This window comes from Colletotrichum aenigma (genome assembly GCF_013390185.1).
Source record: "Colletotrichum aenigma strain Cg56 chromosome Unknown KSG_Cg56_contig07, whole genome shotgun sequence".
Taxonomy (NCBI): domain Eukaryota; kingdom Fungi; phylum Ascomycota; class Sordariomycetes; order Glomerellales; family Glomerellaceae; genus Colletotrichum; species Colletotrichum aenigma.
The window spans coordinates 3,167,483-3,183,641 of record NW_023500913.1 but is presented as its reverse complement, the minus strand read 5'-3'; the positions used below and the strand labels follow the sequence as shown (position 1 = coordinate 3,183,641).

General features: G+C 52.2%; 2 protein-coding genes across 2 annotated transcripts; both read left to right on the top strand.

The window, feature by feature from the left end:
• Positions 1 to 1,691: 1,691 nt before the first annotated feature.
• prlL-3 (MFS transporter prlL) lies at positions 1,692 to 3,585 on the top strand (the record flags this gene model as incomplete). Its single annotated transcript, XM_037326364.1, has 8 exons — positions 1,692 to 2,205; positions 2,386 to 2,438; positions 2,489 to 2,522; positions 2,612 to 2,871; positions 2,919 to 3,132; positions 3,186 to 3,244; positions 3,305 to 3,331; positions 3,580 to 3,585. 8 exons carry the CDS (start codon positions 1,692 to 1,694, stop codon positions 3,583 to 3,585), a joined length of 1,167 nt encoding a protein of 388 aa, XP_037175050.1.
• Positions 3,586 to 13,359: 9,774 nt separating this feature from the next.
• On the top strand, positions 13,360 to 15,799 carry CGCA056_v011116 (uncharacterized protein; the record flags this gene model as incomplete). The annotated part of the gene is made up of 3 exons (XM_037326363.1): positions 13,360 to 13,655; positions 13,707 to 14,007; positions 14,066 to 15,799. The coding sequence occupies 3 exons, from the start codon at positions 13,360 to 13,362 to the stop codon at positions 15,797 to 15,799; spliced, it is 2,331 nt and encodes a 776-aa protein (XP_037175051.1).
• Between the last annotated feature and the right edge of the window lie 360 nt (positions 15,800 to 16,159).

The following is a 16,159-nucleotide window of genomic DNA, read 5'->3' as shown; positions in this document are numbered from 1 at the left end:
AGGGGTCTAGCCATACTGATAGGCCACAAACCAGTCCATTTCCAGCCACTGATGATATTCTTGCTTGTCAGGGCTGCCTTACGCGCCTTGCCATAGCATACAACGAAATTTCTCTTGCCCACAACTGTACCAGCATCCCATTCAGCAAGTAATCCAAGCTCCTTCTTGTATGCTGCCTTGAGGGGCCCAAAAACCGACTGATCAAGTGGCTGAAGGACGTGTGACGTGTGTGCTGGCAAGAACAGCAAGTGTATCTTGTTTCTGAAGCATGTATACATGAAAGCAGTAGTCTCATGGCTTCCATGACCATCCAAGATCAACAATCTGACCTCTGAGGGGTCTGCTGGCTGGGTAGAAGGTATAAAGACCTCTGTCAACCACTTAACAGCTGTAGAGTCTGAAGTCCACCCGTTTTCTGTTGCTGTGAACTTCCAGGATTCGTATGGCGTCAGATCTAGAGGAAACCACTGCTGCTGGACACTCTTGCCCTTATATATAACAAGTGGAGGCAGTGCCTTGCCAGTTGCAGAGATACACTCAATCAGAGATGTTCAAGCACGCGATCCAGGCTGTTTCTTGCGGATAGAACGAGTTTCTGATGATCCAAGAACAAGCCCATTTGATCCTCTGCCTTCCAGAATACCAGACTCATCCATATTGTATCGATTGGAGGCTTTAATGGCTATGATCTCAGGGATGGCGAGGTGCTTGAACCATTGCCTGATGACATTAGTTGAGGCTCCGTTGATGCGCTGGGAATCAATTGCTCTGCTTCTCTGGACCCTTACAGATGGGTTTCTCTTGATAAAAGCCTGAACCCAGTTCTTCCCTAGAGGCTTGGCGTCTCCATGGATCTGTAGGATACGCTCAGCGAATTCCTTGAGTTGTTGATGGGTTGGTGGTAGGCCTAGGGCAGCCTGGATTCGAATCCATTCAGCCAAATGGCTTTCTTGGGTTGGAGAGAGCCTCTGTAGATCTGAGAAGGCAATATCTCTTGATTGGGTGCCTTGGATACGATCATAAAGAGTAGACTTTGGGACCCCATACTGCAATGCAGCTTTTCGCACGCTAAGCCCATTAGAGATCGCATTAAGAGCCTGATTAATCTCATACTCTGTATATTGACTCATATGGTCTAGAAGAAGATGTTAGATAAAGATGGAAATAAGTGAGATTAAGGTGGTGAAGCTATTCAGGATCAAAGTTGTAAGAGAAAGATTTTATTGAGGCATTTTTAGGTGTCCGGAATGAGGGGGTGTCCGGAAAGTGGGTGCGGGACGTTACAATGCAAAGTCAAGCTAGCGAAGTTTTATTGCTGATGCCCTGCCACCTGGTTCCGGTTGACTGTCACAGCCGGATGCATTAAGCTACGCTCATGATTTCGGGGATAAGAATCCTTCAATGGTAATAATAATGGTGTAATTCGCGACCATTATCAGGGATTACATGCGATGGAGTATTGCGCATGGCCCCGCAGTAAGGCGTGCTCTTCGCAGCCCCGGTATGGCTTCAAACCTGCGGGATCGGAACAGACCTTCGGAGAAAATGCAGGGGTGGAGACTATACAAATCACGGGGAATCTTAAATGTCTTGCAGATAACCACACTTCCAATACCACCAGCTTCATCCCAGGGCACCAAGTAATCAGTGTCTTTCATCGTTGCTTCGATACGCAGCCGGTTTCCACCAACATGGGCGAACAAGCCCGGTCAACGAGTGGTGTCAATGAGTCTGAGGAGGAAAAGCCGATCCTTCGAATCGCTCATCGAAAGATTGACAGGAGGCTCCTGCTATGGTACTCATTCGTGTACCTTATTATGCGAATTCATGTCAGCAATATTAGTAACGCAGCCATCATCAACCTGGAAGAAGGTACCGGCATACGAAAACAGCTTGGAAATCTGTCGAGTTCGCAATGGGCTTGGGCACTAAGTATTTTCTACTACCCTTACATGGTCTTTGAGCCGCTCGCGACGCTTGCTCTGAAACGATTCTCACCATCTATTTGGATGAGCCGAGTTATGATCACATGGGTATCTCGGGACTTCAAGACGGAAGAAGATGTCGCTGACACACTCGATAGGGAATCATCTCAATGTGTCAGGGAGCGACTCAGAACTATGCCGGAATTCTGGCTTGCCGTTTCTTTCTCGGACTGGCAGAAGCTGGCTTCTATCCTGGAGTTTTGTATCATCTCAGCTTCTGGTATCCGACACAAAAGCTTCCCCTGAGAATTGGACGTGCATTCAAGTCGTCGCTGAGGTCAATGCTAACTCCTTGAAGGGGTTCTTTTACGCCTGTGGGATGTTTTCAGGGACCACCAGCGGTCTTTTAGGTAACAGCCAACCATTAATTCCATTAAGAGCGTTGATTAACAGTCTACAGCCTATGCGATTTCTTTTATGAATGGCGTTGGCGGCCTTGCTGGCTGGAGATGGGTACGTATGCCGCGATTGAAGTATTGGGGCGTGGACTAATCCGACGACAGCTCTTCATTCTTGAAGGCATTCCGGCTATCCTTTGTGGGATTTACACTTACTTCTACCTTCCCAACTGCAAGTTGACTATGATCTTGCTATCTCTTTACCCAGCATTCCTAATACAATTCTAGACCCAGAAACAGCCAATTTCCTCACAGAATCCGAAAGAGACATCGTTCTCGCCGACCTTCCCGAGCAAGCACCAACAATGAAAGCTAAGACTATCAACTTTGAGCAAGTTAAAGAACTCTTCCGCAGCTCTACTTTCATACCATTCTTGATGATCTGGATTACTCATGGAATCGGAGGATGGGGTATCTCCTTCGTCTTGCCAACCGTCATTTATGAACTCGGCATATCTAACACGGCCATCTCGCAAGTCATGACAATGGTATGAACGACCCTATCGACGGACGTCTCAATGCTGATTTTTCACAGCCACCCTTCACCTTGGTCTTTGTCATTCTTCTATCGCTCGCCTTTCTCGTTCATACCCGGAGACTGAGCCCTTGGGTTGCTGGTCTCGGGTTAGAGGCAGCTCAAATTGTTTGTTACGTGCTGCTAATCACAGTGAAACATCCCATTGCCAAGTACATATTCGTCATGATTGCAACTGCCGCATCGCAAAGCTTCTTTGCTATCATCTGGCCAGGTAAGAACTAATACTGGATGGCAACTTTAAAATACTGACATGGGCTTATCCAGAGAGGATTCGAGCAGCGAAGGGGACTACGACTGCAGGTCTGGCAATTGGTCTCACCAACGTAAGCGCCCAACTTTTGGAACAATTAGATACCACAACAAGCTTACCATATGACTTGCAGGCATCGTGTCAGCTCATGGGTATAGTCGTACGTATATCCCTTTCTATTGTGTTTATCAGAGAAATTCTAAAGTGTGTTGAAGGGTCCGCAAATCTACCAGCCCAAGTTTGGCCCGAGCTACCGCATCAGTTATTCCTGCTCCATAGGTCTTCTGTGCGGAACACTTTTGTCTGTTTCCAGTGCATGGTTCTTCGTCGCAAAAGAAGATAAGAAAGATGCTTCTGCGAATAGTGGCTCAGATGCGACTCCAGAGGAACAGACTGACAACCAAAAAGCCGTAGAATATACGGATTAGCCTAAGTCCGTTAGTAAGATTCTTCTGAAAAGCAAACGAGTTCATGCCTTTGTTCATCCACCACTTCTCATACAGTGATATTACAATAGCCTCAAGAAACCCCATGCCATGATAATCGGTCCAGAAATCAGGAGGACCCTTGCGGTTGAGAAACCTGCTATGGGCTGTGCCGCCTATCCAATTCCCGCAGCGAGAGTCTTTACACCATGAAACATGTTCCAGCCAGTCGTCCGTATGCAAGCCGTAAGAATATGGATCAGTCAGTGTACCAATCCAAGGCGCTGGGCCTTTGAGATAGCTTGTGCTCATCCGCATGATCGAGAGACGTCCCTCCAACCTAATCCATTTGTAGGTTGTATGGCACCCAGAACAGCAATACGTATTGGAGTGAACATCACACCTTGCGATTGAAACTGGCTCATGGTCATTAACCACATTCACCCCGGTACAGGTTGAGCTCCCCGGGTAAAATATCTTCGACGTAAGACACTCGACACATATATCTTCCGTCTGTATGTCCGACAGGTGCACGGGCTTGGACTTGTGGAAGCTTTGGAGAAGCTTTCCGTCGTTATACTTGACATGGGGGCAGAGATCACCCTCGCGAGTTGCATCGGCAGAAAGATCATTGAGCTTTCCTTCCAAAACGTCCCAACTTATGCTGCCATCACTTGCATCATCGACGTCTAGCACAGGTATTGAGCAGAGTATGTTGAATTCGAAACCATCTCTCCCGAACCTGGCTTCAGTTAGCCTTCCAGGCATTGCCGCACACGATGTGCAACACATCTCTGTCTCATTCTCAGGGCTGGAGAACACTTTCCGCCAGTCCACGTCCATGTGAGGGCAGATTCTCGTACGCCCTTCGTGCAAAATGCATGACCTATTCAAGTAGTTCGCGATGCCGCTACGCCTCATTTTAGGCGAAAATTTCGTTACAGTGTGGTAATCCAAACAGCCGTGGCACCACAACCGGCGATAATATTCACGGCGTCGCCAACAATTATCTGTATTTCCAATGAACGTATTTCCAGCGAGAAGGTGGACGCCGATGAACGGATGCCTAAAGCCTCCCCACGCAGTGAAGCAGAACTTGCATAAGCTATCGTACTTCAGCCGAGGGAGTACCATTCTCTGGAAGTAACGTTTAGAACCGGTATTTTCGGGGAACCGAAATCCAACATATGTTTTTTCGGGACTCTCTTGCATGTAACCGAGAGCAAGACTTGCATAGTCTAAGCGCTCGTGGTATCTGGAGAACTTGTTGTCGTAGAAGATTCGGTAAAAGACCAATGCGGTTTGGCGTAGGCAGTACAGATCGATGGGTCGGAGCAAATCCATAATCTGGAGAAGCAGCTCGTCAGGCAGACGGAAGATGGGGGAATCTTTGTGGGGATTACACGGAAGCGCGCGTTCTTCTGCTGGTTCAGGATGTGTGTCAGCCTTACATCTATCCTTCCCTGGCAATTTGAGGGCTTGGGGTTAGATGGCCAACCTCCTGTCTGGGGTCGGAGCCGTAACAAGGCTAGTATGAGTGCTATGGCACGGTACATGGCTGTTTCATGAATCCTTCGTGCCCACCCAGTTGACAAGATCGACGAAATAATGATGGCGACGGGAGAAATGGGATCGCCGCAGAAGTCAAGGGCGGCTTACTTGGCGAAGAAAAGAATTTCTTTTTAGATCATGTGCACCAGTGGTTCCAAAAGGTATCGAAAATCCAGTCTTTCTTATTGGCCATCCATGAACATCCTCGGATATAGATACACAAAACACCTTGTAATCTCTTGTGGATACCTGAATGCTGATGAGGAAGCTCCTGTCTACATTTGTCGGCAATTTTTCCCAAACTTTCTACCAATTGTAGATTGAAGCTCGGGCTTTCGAAGCACGTTGTGCTTGACATGAGACTTTGTTGAATGACTTGAAGATGGAGCCTCTTGATGGAAGTTCTGTCGATTCGGACATGGTGCATCTCGTTGGACGTCAAGGTCGGGCTGTAGTTGCTCCGAAAACAAAGTCTATGAGAACACAAGGTGCTTTACAAATCTAGCGGCTGATTATGAAGGACTCCGCAGGGTTTTTAACACATATAGGCAAGCCATCTTGCGGGTGTGAACCTCACCACCATATCTACATCCGAGCATTGCACTGTACTCCCTTTGAATTTGGGGCACACAGAAACTAGATTTGGCATGTGAGAAAATGAGATTTTCTTGCACAGAGACATCCAACATGTCTATCATGGCCCATCTGAGACCCTGTTGCCGGCCCGACGTTGGGACATTGCCATCGGATGAAGCTCTACCCCGTCCTGAATCAGGCGTTGAATCATTCACCCAAGAGACGAGGCCTTTTTCGGAGTCATTTTGATCTACGCAACACCGAATTCGGGCGAGAAAGTCTTCATCCAAAGTCATAACAGTGAATAGCCAGACATGGCAGCACAATCGTTCTTCAATCTCAGGTGATACAAAACCCGAATTTGATGAACCCAACACATCCCCGTGCCGTGAAGCTTGCCAAGACATCTTGGCATAGTTGATCTGTGAAGCTCACGCTCATCTGAGCCTCAGCCGTCCCAGCACGGGCATAGTGCCATCGGGTATAAGAAAGGGAGAGGGTTGGAATAGGATAATGCCTGAATCACGCTACAGTTGATGGGGAAGTATCTCTCGACAAAACTGAGACGTCTCTGCGCCACGGAGTCCGTATCTCGATCCAGCGACCCGACCCTCCGGTGCGGCCCGTTTTCGACCCTCGGCCGGATATCAGGTCCTCGGCCGGATAGGCTTGAATGCACGAGCGAGGTACCTGCGGGGTTCCTGCGTGTTCCGCGTGGGTGGTCTGGCCTAAACGGGCCGAGGATCTCATCTGAAGCCTCCACAACAGGGTAAGATCGACTGTATCCGTTCTTGTAATGGCATGGTCCCGCAGATTGCACGGAGATTTGCTGCTGAGACAAATCTACATCTCTGAGAGCTTGGCAAAGAATCACATGACACTTACTTCTTCACTTCACTCTTGATTTCCCATCGAGGCGCACCCAGTCGCCACTCGATATGGCCCGGGCATGATCACCGCCTTGGTGGATATTCGGGAACATGAACTTAAGGGATGCCTTTGTCAAATGGCGTATGCTTACTGTCTCTTTTCATAGCATTCTCTAGGTGCAATGCTCAAAACATATCATGTTCTGTAGAGTCAATACGACTTTGCGTGATCAAATGAAGGACTCGCTTGTAAAGGCTCTGGGAGGCCATGTAGTGAATCCCTTCTCGTTCACATTCACACTTGCCAATGAGATGAAAACGATGATTGATCTGCAAGAGACCCTAAGGGATCACGGTTATCGTTGCCAGTTTGTCGCCAACGTTGAAGGAGCACGTGGACCCATGAAAGACATTGTCTTGAGTTCTTGGGAGGAGATCTGAGACCCATCACAGGCAAAGCTCAATGACCCCTGGAATCCTCAGAGCCTTATGAGCCATCCGTTTTGGTAAATCCGCGCATGTGTCTCAGAGCCTGATTTTGAGCCAGTATGTTTACAGTTTGGCTCCATCCACATCAGGACGCCCGAGTCAGACATGGGATTCTGCACTGTCCGATACTGTCAACATCGGATTTCATGTGCCCGTCTAGGATACATGTTTCGAACATTCAACTCTTGAGACAGCGTGCTTGGTAGAGTCCATAGTGATGGGAATCTGTTTTCGAATGATTTTTCGTATCCCCAGTGCTTGATACTGATGATCTTGCCGAGATTCCTTCTTGTCACAACCACATCTGGGAACTCGGGGCGTTATCGTTCCGTGGTCTGCAACCATGGTGTTTGAGTAACACTATGTCTGTTCCTAATACGGTACCGTTGCCGTCCCAGATGATCTTGTCTCCATGGGTGTAAGTCACCTTGTTCTAAGGTTTTGCATATCGATACCAACAGTGAGTTGTAGATGCTGAAGAATTGGTGGCAGTGTGGCGGCATTATGTGTCAAGACATGGCTTGAGTATCACAGCTGAGGTTTCAGTGCCGCAGCTAATATGATTGCGGTTGATAATAACAATCAGATACCTTAGTATTGTGAGTTCTATATATGATAGTGCTGAAGAATCTGGGCTTTGAACTGTGCCCCAACCTCGATATCAACAACAGCCTCCTTGCGCACTGTCCAGTCTTCTCTTATGCGGCCCCCGGAGATTGTCGACCGGTTCACACACCTAACCTCGCCAGACATCATGTACTCTCCTCTCCGCCTTACTCGATCGGCGGCCACCGCAGTATCTCCCACGAGAACCGTTCTGTTTCCCGCGAGAATCGTTCGGTCGCTCGCCAGATCACCCACGAACTCTCCCAAGACGGTAATCACAGAACTCCTCGCAACATGTCCCACGGCACCTCCCACAGAAGCTCCTCACAGTCCTACGGCAACTCCAAAGATGCTTCGCGCAGTGACCCCCGCAGGCGATCCCACAGCATCTCCCATCAAGTCTCTCGCACGATTTCTCACGACCCTATCTGCGACATCTGCAACGATGCTACGTCCTGTGACAAGTGCAGACAAGGCTCTGTTGGCACTTCTCATAGCTCCTCTTCCGACATCTCCCGAACCTTCTCCCATACCATGCCGCAGAGCACCTCCTACACCACCTACAGCGGTGGCGACTCGCGCATCGGCTCGGGAGACTTTTCCAAGAGCTTCTCTCAGAGCCTTCTCTATGGCGGCTCCGGGCACAAAGACCATGGAGGTTCCTCCAACGATAACTCAAACGCGATGACTGAGAGCTATTCACGCGACTTCCCACAGAGCAACTCTTACGCCACTCGTAGCGGTGACTCGCATCACGACTCAACCGAATTCTCTCAGGGCGGACGTCATAGCTTTCTTCAGAGCTTTCACAGATCATCTTATGACGGCCACGGAAATGTTCCCAAGGCATTGAACTATGCTCCCAAGAACTCATCGCATATGGTTTCCGAGAGCTTTTCGCCCGATCTACCTCAGAGTCCCTCCTGGGAGATTCGCACCGATGTCAATCGTCATGGCTCTGGCAACAACCACACTTCTCACAAAGCCTGCTGTGATATTTGCAACGGAGGTTCCAGCAGTTCCTCTAATGAGGCATCGCACCAAGTCTCTCAAGTCTCCCGCAATGGCGGTGGGAACGATGGGAGTGGCGGGGGTGGCTTCTACGAAGACTGGAATACTCATTCTCATCGCCCGCAAAGCCCAACTCACGACCGGGCTCACAACATCTCTGGGATGATCGTAGGGGATAGATCGACCAAGGTGACTGGAGATGCACCCAAACACAAGACCAGGGACATCGACGGACCCATGGGCAACACGCCCGGCAAAATTTCCACCACGACGCACACTACTTCCAACAACGTGCCGCCAAATGTTTCTGGCAACACCTCTACCCATGATCATCACACTACTAGACATGATGGTCCCCATAGAACTTCCAGAGAAGCCCCCAACAACTCCCGCGAGCAGACCACTGGAGGCCATGTTGTCAACCTCACTCACGAGCATAGACCCGCTCCAAAGGGGTTCCTCCAAGGCATTACCGAAGATAGCGAAAGTATCAGAAGTCACAGCAATGGGTCTCACAGCCATCACCATTCTAAGCATGACCATAGAGGTGGCGGTCACACCGTTGTCTCTCGGAACCACGGCTCTGAGCACGACGACACAGTCAGAAATCACAACAATGTCCCAGGCAGCAACTCCCACGATCACGGTCATGGTCACAATCATGGCAGCCATACCATCATCAACAATAGCTCTGGGCATGATGATACGACCAAGACTCACAACAACATCCCCGGCACCAACTCTAGCTCTGGCCATCGGCATAAACACGGTGGCCACACTATCATCAACAACAGCTCGTCGCGTAATGACACGACTAGGAGCTACAATAACATCCCTAACAACAGCTCCGGCTCTGATGAGCATAATCATGCCTACAATAACACCACTACCAGCTCCGGGGGTAAGGACACAGCCAAGACCCATCGCAATGTTTCGGGAAACAACCCAAGCACCGAACATAGTCATGGTGGTCATACAGTCGTGACCAACAGCTCTGGGAGTAAGGATAGACCGAGAAGCTATCAAATTGCCCCAGGAACCATCCCCAGCTCAGAGCCTGGGCACAACGGCAAAACCACCACGATTACTAGCTCTGGGCATCCCAAAACCACAGACAACCACCCGGATATCACTGGAGACACCCCCCACTCCGGAAAGTATCATCATACCCCAAGCACAGGTCTCAATGGCCATCCTACTGTCCCTCACACGTCTGAGCCTACTGTCCCTCAGAAGCCATCTTCCCAAGGGCCTCCTCAGTTGGCATTGTCTCGAGAAGTCCCTCAACCGGCAACTTCCCGCCCTGCAACTTCGAAGGGAGTACCTTCTCTGCCACCAATCTCTCAATTGACAGCATCCCGAGAAGTCCCTCCTGAACCGTCAACTTCATGCCCTTCAACTTCTCAAGGAATACCTTCTCAACCGTTGGATCATCAACCTCCAACTTCTCAAGTACCATCGTCTCAGGCGCCACCTCAAGCAGTCACCATGCAAAGATCAACAAGACCTCCACCTCAAGGGTCACCCCAAGAACCTCCTAACCAGCCCCCAGCTCCTCGAGGACAGCCCCAAGGGTCTCCACCCCAAGGAACGTCCTCCCACTATGTTCCTGAGAAGGATCGCTTCAACAGCCCAACATTCAGCGAGACCAGCCATGACCACGGAGAATCAGATGAGCACCGACGAGTCCGTAAGCCCATCACCCGCCATGGCTGGCGACGCTTCCTCCACGGATGGATGATACACATCCCAGCTATTATCTTGACCGCCATCATCCTATGGCTCGCCTCAAGAGAGCGCTACTGGTACGGCCTGGCAGGTCCCAGCAGGGTCCGCCTGAGCCCTAAAGGCGTCGAGGTTTTTCTTTTGTTTGCCTTCAAGATCTATGAGATCTTCGTCATTCTCTCACTCTCCGCCATGGCCATCAGCATGTTCCGCCGACGACTAATCGGCGGCGGCGTTCGTCTTGGCTTTCTCACCGGGGCCTACCGCGTGGGCGACTTTCGGTACATCTTCTCGCTACCCTTCTGGCGTCACGGCTTTCTCAGCCTCTCATTCTGGGAGATGATGCTTGCCGTCTTCGTCCTCTTCGCAACCATCTTCAGCCTCCTCTTATTGCCTGCCGCCGGCGCCTTGCTTCTCCCGTCACTCCAGTGGTACGGCATGAACCACAACAAGGCTTTCGGAGGCGTCACCGCACCGCTCCTGTACCAGACACAGCCCGATCAGGTATGGCCGACGCTCTTCACCGACGGCGCGCCATGGAACAACACGCCGGTCTGCGTCGAGGCCGAGGGCATCTACAACGCCGCCTGTCCCGCCAGCGGATTCACCACCGTCTGGAACTGGGCCAAGGGCTTTTCCACGACCGGACTGCAGGACACCGTCACCTTCTCCAGCCCCTCGACGAATCTCAGCCGTCAGCTAATGATCACCGAGGTCACCGCCGATCCTGACACGCGGAATCCGCCCGTCTTGTCGACCACCCCGTCCCACCACTTCAATATCAACTTCGGCCTGGTCAAGAACTACATCGAGAACGGAACACCATCACTGAAGATGACTCCCAATACCGCCTCAGCACCCGACGGGTCAACGCCCAAAACCCGGATTCGAGCAGCCCCATCTATCAACCCTTCATCCAGTCGCTGTGCAACGACGTCATAGCCAACAACGGCTCGCTGGTGTACCCGATATCATCCCTCAACTGCTTCGGCGACGCCACCTGTCTGCAGATGAAGCGAGCATCACCGGCCCGCTCCCTCGACGTATCCGCCTGGGACTCGGAAGAATGCCACCTCCAGCTCATCACCACCGACTTCTTCGTCTTCCAGAACGGCACGCCCATCATCGAGGTTGCGGGCCAGCTCCCCGACGTCAACGGTGGCTACCGCAAAGACCGCCTCTTTTCGTGCACTTTGCTGGCAACCTGGGTTGCCGCCGACGTCTCGACTGACTCAAGCGAATGTGGCGGGCTGGTGTCAGACCTGAACGACCCTCAGGCCATGATTGAGACCTACCAGAAGACGTCTTTCAGCGGGAACTCGGAGGGGTACGTGATGAAGTTCGACCCGAGCTGGTTCCAGTACCTCTCCCCAGTCTCCTTCGCATCATCCTTCGCGTTCAACGGCTCCGATGCGCTGCGGTACTACAACCCTCCCGAGAGTCTCGTGCGGAACTTTGTCGACGCCGAGGTCGCGCAGAACATCACGAATCCCAGGATCACCAACAGCACCATCGACTCCGCGCGCGCCGAGGTGTTTCTGGCCAAGGTGTTCGGCGTGTACCTCACCGACGCCATCGCGCGTACTGGATCGAGCAGCACGGCGCTGATACGCTCGGAGTCGGGTCAGTCGGCGAACCAACTCCCGGTGGTCAACTCCAACGTCCAGTCCAACGTCCAGTCCAACGTCCATTTCAACACCAAAGGAGGCACCCCCGCCAACAAGACCACTGGGCCGACGGTCGTGAAACACATCTCTGCTCGCGCCGCGCAAGACGATCTCCTCTCAGAATCGATGGGCTTCGACTTTGGGGTTGAGAGGTACGGCTGGGGCACCGGCAAGCCGTCGCGGGCACTAGAGTTTGGCAAGGCAATACTGTACATGTACTTTGCCGTCCTCATTTTGTACCTGCTGACGGTTATTGGCGGTCTCATCTTGGAGCTTTGTGGCCTTTACCCGAACATGCGCGTGCTGAGCATCATTCCCTGGTGGGATCTGCAGGGCTTGCTCGTCCTCGCGATGAGGACGCCGCCGCCGGGAGATGGAGATTTTGCAGATGCCGGAGCGGGAGTTACCTCGTCTCACGTCTGGAGAAAGAGGGTGAGAGCGATGGCGGACCTCGAGCACAACGTCCATTTGGTGTACAACGACGATACGGTCAGGAATGAGTTGGACAAGACTGGGAAAGTAAAATACTTTTGACATTGCTACATTCCATTTTGTATTGTGTTTTTAGTTACGTTCACTCTGATATTTTCATCACAAAGGCTTCTGACCTTCCAATACTATATTTCATTTCTCCTGCTTCTGATCAAACATTCCGAAGTGCTCTTAGGACGTGATAGCAGCAGGTAAACAATGCAATCAGAGGATATTCATCCCAACTGGTTCATACGAAGACTCTATGACCCGATATAGGTCGAAAACTCACTTGAACGAAGACTCTTCCTCCTCGCGTCCATCTTGCCCGCCTCCTTTAGCTCAAGACCACAAGGATGAGTGGGTTCTGGACATTCTTTAATACATCCAAATCAACCAACCCACAGTAACGGGCAGACCCCTAGTTCCCCCTGGCTCTCAAAGTTGTCATCTCTGCCCATCTTCAAAATGCTTCATGAAACCTGGACACTATCTACCGAGCCCAAGCGAGCCCCATATCAAAGACTCTGCATGGATGTGAAGCCAAGTGAAAGACCATCCGCGCCGACCATGACACCCCCGCTCCCACACGTCCTCCATTTGCAGAATCTTTCACTGGCGAGTCGACAAAACAAATCCCACTCATCCTTTTCCAAAATAAACAAACCCCGAAACCTCTGATTCTTTCCAAAATAAACCCCATTCACATCTTACTTCCCCCGAAAACACCAGCCCTTCCTTTCACATTCCACCTCCTTCACCACAACCAACACCAAAACCCGCCATCATCACCCCAAGATGGCGCCCATTCTTGACAACTCTGTCGCGGAGTTGTATCGGGACTACAAATCCTCGACGAACTTCGCCATCCAATGGCTCTATTGCCAGGTCAAGGCCGAGGATCCGTCCACCGAGAAGTTCACCTCGATCAACCACATCCTAGCCGCGGCCAAGGTTGTCAAGAAGGCACAATCTGTTGTGCCCAAATCCGTCCTCGCTTCCCTCCGTACCGCGATTGCGAAGCGCAAGCAGGTGTACGACATATACGAGAAGAACGGTGCTGGTTGTTACGGCCACGCGGCGTTCGCCCAGAGGTGAGGTTCATCTGGTTTCCATCTTGAGGCATGAGGCTGACAATGAAATAGACTTGAGAGTACCCTCTCCATTCTTTCTTCCCTGACGACCGCTTCCACAACTTCTTCCTCCTCCCGTATCGACGAGTCGGAGAAGAGCTCCACTGCCCCCAACGCCTTCGCGCCCCTGGCCGCCACTGTGGAGGATGTTGTCGACGACGACGAGATCGACGTCGTAGACCATACCTGTGCCTCAGACTCGGGTGGCGAGGCCCCTTCATCTGCCCACACGGCTCCCGATCCCGATGAGGGCGACTTCATCCTCGAGGACGATGCCATCCGCCAGTTCCACGAATCCATCAACTTTCTGCTCGTAAGAAAGCTGCCATCCCCCCTCCCTTCGTCATCATTACAACTAAACTTGCTCCTAGGAACTCTCCAAGGTCTACTCGCAGCTCGAAGGCTACTGGCGCGACGCCGCTGCCGGCACACTGCCCCTCCCCGTGGCCGCATGGCTCACGTCCCTCACCGCGCACACCGTCGCCAAGGACGCCCCGCGCAGCTTTTTTAACCTTTGCGAGAGCGTGTCGTCCACATGCAACACGTGCCCCGACTGCCCGGGCGTGAGAGCTTTCGTCGCCAAGATGTCACCCTCCCCAGCCGCCGCCGCCGAGAACATCGCCCGCGGTACACGCATCTACACCATCGCCAAGGCCATCAACGCCTACGGTGCCGAACTTCCCGACATGAGTACCCCCTCTCTGATTCATGTGTGCCCCGACAAGTGCGCGTGCCGTGTCAGAACCGACGGCGGCGCGACGGAGCCCCATGACCAGGACCACGGTCCTCGACTGCCGGAGACGGACGAGGCCTACCTCCAAGAGATCCTCGGACTGATCAGGGCCGATGTGTTGGGCACGCGCGGCATCACCCCGCTCGAGAGGATCAAGAAGTACGCGGTCGAAGACGACAGGGTCTACCAAAGCGAGCCCCTTCTCTGTTTCGCGCAGGCCCTCTTCTATAGCGAGGAGCACGTCACTCCCGGACGGCTAATCTTTGCCATGGACTTCTTCTTGCTGGCCGCCGAATCCGCCTCGATGGCCGAGGGTCCTCTGAGCTACGCGAACTGCCAGGCGAAGCCACACCGCCTCGCGCTGGACATGCGCTCCGCCGTCGACCCAGTCATCGACTTCCTCCAAAACATGAACCTATTCGCAGATTGGGGTCAGACCATCGGCTACCTCGAGCAGTTCCGCGACGCATTGAGCACCTTCGCCGGCGAGTGCGCCCTCGAAAAGTACCATGGGTCTCCTTGGACGGCCGGCAACCAGCTCACAGAGCTCCTGATGCAAGCCTCCCTCGTAGGCGCCAATGTTTCCTGGGACTGGGCCATTATCAACTCCACTCTCCATCTGTACAATGCGATGCGTCAAGTCGGGATCCTGCGCGTGAAGAAGATCCCCCTGCTGGACGAACTAGCCAAGGTCTTAATCCAAGACACCTTTCGCGGCGCCCTTCCCGATAGAAACTTCGCCTCCACTTTCAGCCGCATCGTCTTCAACAGTGGGATCGACAAGACGCGAGGGCGTGTGCAGTACGGCTTCGGATCGAAGCCCCTTCGAGGGCAGCACATCACGTGGTTCCTCCACCAACACCGCGAGGCCCATTTCGAGGGCCTCGATTGGCTCGGGGAGGTGTACGGGGTTGCGACGTGCACGAAGCAGAGGTGCTCCAGGTGTAGGAAGGATCCCAAGAAGGACAGAGGAATTCGCGAGGCGCATCTCGCGGGAACGTTGCCGGTATACATGGAGAAGGCCAAGAGCAAGGTGCTCCCAGAACTGGAGGGAAATGCTCCGATTGCCCGTCTTAACTTCTTTGGGTTATTTATGTTCTGCGCCCGGTTCATGAGAAGATTCGGGGAGCTCAGTGAGGCCGAGCTCGGTAAACCCTTCAAGGCGGCGGACTCGCCGAGGGAGCTGTGGGCGCACCCGTTGCATCTGGCTCGGTTCGCCACCGAGCTCGTTCTCGATTCCATCGACGAGGGCTTCGGCAGCAGAGAAAGCAGACGTCTGTTGAAGAAGAAGAAGCTGGTTGAGAACGCTGGCCAGGCGTTCAAAGAGCTAGACGCGGAGGCGTCACTGAGCCAGTTCACCTGGGCGATCTGAAGTTGTGGAGAGATGTTAGAGTTTTGCGTAGATAATTCAGGGTACAGATAGAAAGCAGATGCGGCATATCGCAAAGTCACGTTCGAATGATGTATGGCGAATGTTTGACGTTATATTTCGGGTATCTCATTAATCAAAAAAAAGCGTGTGTGCACACATGCTCTGGGAGCTTGTAGCTACTTTGGCGTGATGCCTTGCGCATAGACAGCGGCGATATGCGTCCTGGCAATTCGTAGCCTGTATCTTTACCGCATTGGTATTCAATACGCTACCATCTTTGGGGAAGAGTCCAGCTTGTCCGTTCGGGTGCTTCGTTTCGAACAGCCCAACAGATAAGTAGCTTATGTTCAGTTGGCAGTG